The sequence below is a fragment of the Nansenia antarctica genome, assembly GCF_963989245.1.
Source record: "Nansenia antarctica genome assembly, chromosome: 2".
Lineage (NCBI taxonomy): Eukaryota > Metazoa > Chordata > Actinopteri > Argentiniformes > Microstomatidae > Nansenia > Nansenia antarctica.
In genome coordinates, this window is record NC_137675.1 from 13,509,202 (window position 1) to 13,517,191 (window position 7,990).

Genomic DNA, 7,990 nt, shown 5'->3' on the forward strand with positions numbered 1-7,990 from the left:
CTTATCTGTTCGTCTGATCTAATGAGTTATCGTTATACTACCGGTCAAATAGTGTGCTGCTAATTAATCTCGCTCCTTATTACCTATTACCTACTCACTAGATAAGACTGAAGAACCTGCCTTTTCTTTATGATTAATACAATGGAAATACAATGCAATGGAAAATTGTGAATGTTTGCATTCAAGGAGTGTCCAACTTATCCAAGAAGAAAAACAGCTTGATGCACTTGACCCTTATATAATATGTATTCATAGAGAAGCTTGTGACTTATGCAGCAGGTATCAAGTGTTCATTGGGACAAAGACAACATTTTATCCTCAGTTATTTGTTTGTCTGATTATTAGCTTCTCTATGATTAGAATCTTACAAGAGTGCTTAAAGACAGAAATTATTGACATGCAATTTACAATACAATTTAGCCAATGGACCTATGTAGAATATAAAACCTCCCTCCTCCTATTTATGCTTGCATGGGGTCATGAACTTTAACCTCATTGTCACAAAATCATTCCATGAAGTCTAAACTTCAGTAATTCAGACCTCTGGTAGAAATCTTAACAAAACTATATACCATACTAATACACATATTAATACTTGTATGCATGTAGTATCTATATAAGAATTAAATATTTTATGTCAGTGCTTTTGATGCAAAACATTGTTCTCAGTTAACCTCAAATTGTCACAAATCATTTCATGAAGTCTAAACTTAACCCTCCTGTCGTGTTCGGGTCAAATCTGACCGATTTGCAACTTTCATCAATCATAGATATTGTGTTTTACATTTGCCTCAAGGCCTTATGATATCCTCCACACTATAGGCATTTGAACATGTCAAATTGCAGATCACCACTTTCATTGAATTTTGAGTGGTTTAGTCAACTTTGTAACACCTGTGGTGTTCCCGGTCAAAAATGACCACCATAGGAAATGAATGGGTAACCATAGATTATGTTCATCCATCAGATGGAAAACATCCCCATACAAACCAACACATCCACAACCAGTACATTTTCAGTGTCTATTCTTTGTATATTCACTGCAGTTATTCATGTTAACTGCTAGTCTGAGACATTGTTTACAGCTTGAAAGGGTGTTAAATAAAATTTGGTGATGATTAATGTTTTTTGTGTTAATGTAAGAGCAGTTAAAACAAACCGGTCAAATTTGACCGGGAACACCAAAGTAAGGGGGGAGAAACAAACACGACCGGAGGGTTAAGTAATATGGACCTAAGTAGAAATCTTAACGAAACTATATAGCATACTAATGCATATGTTAATACTCATATAAATACATATAATATATAGAAGGAACATTTATGTCAGTGCACTACAAAACATGGGACAGTTGGGACACTATGCTTGACAATACAAATGATGAACATTTGTGTTTTTGTTTCGATTTATTTGTTTTACCACTGTCTTTTTCATTTTACCATGTAGAATTTCTTCTTGCCAGAACCATCTATCTTGATGTAAGGAAAATGAATACGTTAAGCCAAAGTGCATGGTTAGACACGTACAGTAGAGAGATGGATGGAACCTGCTTGTGAACAGTTATAGAGTTTGTAATAGCTTATCTGTTCGTCTGATCTAATGAGTTATCTTTATACTACCGGTCCAAAAGAAATAGCGTGCTAATTAATCTCGCTCCTTATTACCTATTACCTACTCTGTAGATAAGACTGAAGCACCTGACTTTTCTTTATGATTAATACAATGGAAATACAATACAATGGAAAATAGTGAATGTTTATATAAGGAGTATCCATGATCCGGTATCCAACAAGAAACAGCTTGAGGCACTTGAGGTTCATTGGGACAAAGACAACATTTTATCAGTTATTTGTTTAGAATTAGAATTAGAATTAGAATTAGAATCTTCCAAGAGTGATTAACACATTATCTCAAAGTCATAGAGAGCATTACTGAAAGAAACATGCGTACGTGTGGTTCATATTTACTATTCTGAAGCAACCAGTGAAGTCAAGATACACGGTGAGGTTATTTCCTATCATTGAACATAGCGCATCATGCATCTCGGTTTTCAGCACCGTGGATAGCGGCGTCTAGGCAATCGCAGGTTAAGACGTCCATGGTTCTATCAAAAGTTCAACGACAAGCCCCTTTGATTTGCATAAAATCATACGACGATGGCGACAACATCCGCACTAGAGGCAGCTTCCTCAGGGAGAAACAGAATATAATTGGGGGGGAAAAACTAATTTCAATGTGTCAAATCCAAAAAGGATTTGTCTAACAAAACTTGTCCAAAATTCTTCTGTGGTTTAAGGAATTTGTTTTAACAACAACAAAAATATATTGGAATACCTTCTAAAATATCTTACACAAATAAAAGGTTTTATTACAGTTTTTTACGATTGCTAACTCACAATGTTCAATACTGAAACCACAGTTTCACTACTCTTCATACAGTCAGCAGAGCAGAAACCCATGTGAACAAAACTGTGACTCTTTCTCTGTGATTTGTGCATTGCTTTCATACAGAATGCATTCAATGACTATGTTCTCCAAATGCCATAACACTTCTCTCATTCAAACTCCCCCACTTGCAAAATACTATGTATTTGCAACATATTTTTTCATTGCTAACATACTGTGTTCAAAACTCTGAAGAACACATTCAAAACTGAATTATTTGGTGCAATTTTGCAGTAATCATATTCTTATCATATATGACAGAAAGCTCGCAATAAACTGTTTTTTTGCACAGTGTTTGAGTGTGCAGATGCTGTTATTTTGCACTCTATTGATACTCTTCAGTTCCAGAACCTCAGCAAAGTCTGATAACGGTGGTATTTTCACTATTTGCAGTAATCATATTGAAATGTCTAGAAAATATTACAGTAGCAGAATATATACAATGAAATGAAATAGACTAGATGCATTGCCAGGGAAGACATTAGATGTGACCAGATGCAGACCAGAGGGTGGACCAAAATCCTCAGGAGTGAGACATTTTTGGTGTGATTGCTATTGTATTGTAGCCCTGGAATTTCTGTTTTTCTTTTTTATTTGAACTTTGCATCTTCCACTTTATTTTTCACTTTTCATTTTACTCAAGTAAATGTAGTGTACTCTGAAGTAAATGTACCGTAACTTACTTTCTGCAAAGTTACTGAAAAAAAAGGATAAAACATAGAATATAAAGGATAGAAGCAAAAGATAGAATAAAGGATAGAAGCAAATTGTGGCGTTTCTGATTCATTCTTGTTGCCTAATACTTTACAGTTTTACAGTCAACTATTCTGTCTTTGATTACTATAAATCAAACCATTTTTATAATGAAATATTAATTATTGTGAAAATCATTCAAACTATGTAATGCTCCCTGTTGTTAGTATTTTGTAAGTCAGAATGTTATGAATGACAGTGTATGCTTCTGAGTGAACATTGTTGACAGTGTGTGGTTGAACGAGCTTATTTTGAGACATGAATGAAGTCATTGGCCAACATGAGTGTTACGAATGCAGACTGTATGAAGAGTTGTGAAACTGTGGTTTCAGTATTGAACATGGTGAGTTAGCAATCGTAAAAAACTGTAATAATAATAATAATAATACAACTTGTGATAATGATAAGAACAATAACAACTTACTGTACATACAGCTTACAGTATTATCACAACTGTATACTGCAATACATTTATCACTTTACCCTCATTCACATTTTGACATGGCAAACAGCTCAGGTGACCAAAAGCCCCACCCTTCAAAAGATTAGATCAGAGGTTTGGACAAGGTCAAGGTCAAGTGTGTCTTGTTTTCTGTGTACTCGGGTATAAAAGAGGGTGTCTCTGAGTTCCAGGTGTCAGAGAGCTCTTGGCTTCCCCTAGTCTTGGTCTACCAACCTCCACCATGAGAATCCTCATCCTGGTCTCCATCTGTCTCAGCATGGCTGTGGACACCTGGGCTCAGATGCCAGAACCTTGCTGTGAGTAAAAACTATGAGTGGTGATAAAGGTTTTCTGTTGAATATTAATTTGTTGTATCATGTATTGACTTGACATGGTTGAAGCAACTTTTTTTTTTTTTTTTTTTTTTACATTGTCAAATTCATTCATTATTTCATATATTCATTACTGGACGATTTTAGCTTTTGAGTAGTAGACCATTAAGATCATTAAGCATTGTACATTGAAAACAATAATGTTGGTACTTTTAAATGTGCACATAAACTTAACTTTCTGCTGTTTTTTTATTTATTTATGGCAACTCAGACTCACCACCTCTGATGGGTGGAAACATAGCCTTGGTAAGATCCTTATTTAATTTCTATGTCCAATACATTTTATTTAAGGAAATTGCAGGTACAACACATTTCAATGTAAATACTGGTCATGTAATTTCATTGTAACAATCCCAATCTGATTTTACAACCTCTTATGCTGAATGTATATACTTTACTATTATCAGTCATTATTTTCTGTTTAACCTGCTCTGATCTATCTATCCCTCTATCCCTCTATCTCTCTATCTCTCTCTCTCTCTCTCTCTCTCTCTCTCTCTCTATCTATCTATCTATCTATCTATCTATCTATCTATCTATCTATCTATCTATCTATCTATCTATCTATCCCTCTATCCCTCTATCTTTCTATCTCTCTCTATATATATCTATCTATCTCTCTATCTCTCTATCTCTCTATCTCTCTCTCTATCTATCTATCTATCTATCTATCTATCTCTCTATCTCTCTATCTATCTATCTATCTATCTATCTATCTATCTATCTATCTATCTATCTATCTATGCAAAAACCAATCTGAGATCAATCAATGAGAGGCAGAGATCAAAACAGCAGGAGTAAATACAGTAACACATTTCCCAGTAGCCCAGAGAAAGCGAAACATGAATGAGCAGAGGACCAGAGGAAACTGTCCTCTCTTTATAATAGTGAACACAGAGAAAAATAGGGTTAGGGTTAGTCATAAACTTGGAGGAGACTCTAGCCCCTAGAAGTCTGGCTACCAAAAATAAATGAGTCCTATTTCTGGACTCAAGCCAACTTAGGGCACGCAGGAGGACTTAGCTGACCATTGTCACAAAACCATTAGGCTGACCAGTTGCCACAGACCATACGATGTCACTTAGAATCAATAATAGGCGTACCATGTGTACCATGTCATGTGGGTACTAAAAAAGGATGCCTACTGTCAGGGCAGAAACACCTAATATCACTGTAAATGACCTGTAAAATGCTGTATTCATCCACAGGGTATTGTTACTTTTATTTTGACTCTCTCTTGCTCCCCCTTCTCTGTCCCTCTCTCTCTCTTTCTTCCTCTCTCTTCTGCTCTCTCACTCTCCTTCTCTCATCTTCTTTCTCTCAGACTATTGATGATGGAGCTGCCATGTTCAAGGGGCATTTCACCTATGATGCCCTTGGACAGAAGGTGCACATCAGAGCTCAAGGGGTAGAGAACGACACCGCGGTGACTGTGGACCAGCTGATGTTCTTCAGAGAGGTAACAGTCATTTAGGAATTTAGCAGACACAAAAAACGTATTGCTCGTCCCCTCTCATGTGTGGGCAGCTGTATTTCCAAACTTGTTTTTCTTCTGATTAACATCAAATAATTATCCATTACTTTTAAAACATTTCCAATAGATTAAGTTACTTTATGCAAATTATTACTAATCCATCACCATCTATATGATCGGAGGTTACATTTTAACATACTTAACTTTTTTATTTATTTATTTTTCTAACCCTTTTCTCTTCTGAATTGTATGGGTTTCCATCTGTGTAATTTTTTATTTCACTTATTCCTTTATTTTTTAAGCAGTGGGGGGGGGGAATTATCGAAATTATTTGTCTGTAGTTGTCCTATGTGTTGAGAGGGGGGAACGGAATGCTCTGACTTTCTGGGAAGAGATGTTCTGGGGGAAGGGGAATTGGGGGGGTTAAAAAAGTTTACAATGTAAGGTTCTGACCAACTTTCCGATGTACTGTACCTATGTTAATGTTGTAAACATAAAATTAATAAATACATTGTTCAAATTAAAAAATCTTAGCATCCTGTACGTACTAAGATACCCGTTGTCACACATCTATCGTATCAAATATAAAAGGGGCTTTTGATATACCACAACACAACACAACACAACACAACTACAAATACAATAAAATACAATAAAATACAATAAAATACAATAAAATACAATACATCACAAGTATTGACTCCCTATCTGCTACCTCTCCAGGGTTACTACTATGAGATCCATTGGGATACGCTCTCCTGTAAGAAGATGAGACTGGACGCCACCTTCCACCCCTTGCAGGTTCCCAGGGACGCCAAATTCGACGCCCAGATCATCTTGGGAAGCTCCTCCGGCATTGGCATGGGTCTGCTCACCAACACCTGGTCCGGAACGATGCAAGTGCCAAGACCTGGTGAGATTTTAATTATAGTTATTTATGTTGTTACACACTTAAAAGGACAGTAATGAAGAACATTCGGAGGACAAATAATAATTGTGCAGGAGAGGCAAAAAGGATGAATTCTGTACTTTTGGATCAGAATGAATGAATAAAAGCTCTGCTCTCCAGGGAAGTACTTCATCAACTTCACAGCGTACGGCTGCATCCCTGTCTCTGGCGTGTTCTACTCTGCTCCGTCTACTAAGGCTGCCTGGAGGTCAGTGACAACAACCCACACACCTGCTTCACCTGCTACTTCATCATGTATTCATGTCATTCATGAGTTCACTCACGCTTTCATAGACTCACTCATTCACTCACTCACTATACTGTATGTACACACACACGCACACACCCGCACACATGTACACATATGCACACACACACACACACACACACACACGCACACACACACACACACACACACACACACACACACACACACACACACACACACACACACACACACACACACACACACACACACACACAGGATAAATTCTGTTTTGGTGACTTTCTCTCCTTTTTTTTAACAGCATGTACAACATAGTCCTCGGCGTCCAGAATCCGATGACGTTTATACAGCCGTTCTTCTGCGAGGGAGCACCGCTGGAAGAGAAGGCGGAGAAAGACACCTTCTTCACCGCCGCCCGCTCACTGGCTAAGAAGCACAAGTAGCCACTGTAACACCTACAGCATTCCTCCAATCACTGTACCATCAATGGTCGCCCGCTGACCACAAACATGGCTATGGCAGTCCATTTCTTTTGAATAAATTTGAATATTGAGGTTGAAAGTGATTTGATGATCAAAGTGATTTCAAACTGTAAAAGAGTTCAAATGTTGAGCACTGTGAGTTGTAATGTGAGTTGACATCTTGTTTGACAATGTAATGAAAGGTGAATATGTTAGGAAGGGTCATTTCACAAGTAGGTTTCATCACTGCATGTACTGAGTGTTAAAACTGGAATAGGATACACCCCACGTGTTATTTGACTCTTACAGACCTAAATTAAATAAAGTAGAAAGCATCAAGTGAAAGTTGTCCTGCCACTTATTTCTCAACTTTCGGATTTACAAAGTGCATTGTGTTGTTGTTAGACAATAGACATTTAAAAAAAATATTCATCAGTGCAAAACAACTAAAGCTAATTTAAATCAGAAACAAGCCATTCAGTTCATAATATATATTAATGTCGGTATTACTGTAATAATTCTTCATTTTGATTTTTTCTTCTTTGTCAGTGTTATTACAAAAGTTAATATTAAAGCCAGTGGTAAAATAAGTAAATAGAAACAAAAACGAAACTAAAATTGGCATCAACCATCCGAGAATGAATGGATTTAAGATGGTACCCTTTCAACCATAATGTTCCATGTTTCGCATCAAAGGCACTGTCATACACATTTTTCACTCTTATATACAGTACATATACACAAATATTAACATGTGTATTACGTAATACTTTAATAATACTTTAAGCCAAAGTGCATGGTTACACACGTACAGTAGAGAGATGGATGGAACCTGCTTGTGGACAGTG

The 7,990-nt window shown here is 36.7% G+C and overlaps 1 protein-coding gene across 1 annotated transcript; it reads left to right on the forward strand.

Moving 5' to 3' along the window:
* Positions 1–5,169: 5,169 nt before the first annotated feature.
* Positions 5,170–7,124, forward strand: LOC308149834 (ependymin-1-like; the record flags this gene model as incomplete). Its single annotated transcript, XM_080522720.1, has 5 exons — positions 5,170–5,178; positions 5,357–5,491; positions 6,230–6,419; positions 6,576–6,663; positions 6,983–7,124. 5 exons carry the CDS (start codon positions 5,170–5,172, stop codon positions 7,122–7,124), a joined length of 564 nt encoding a protein of 187 aa, XP_080378846.1.
* Between the last annotated feature and the right edge of the window lie 866 nt (positions 7,125–7,990).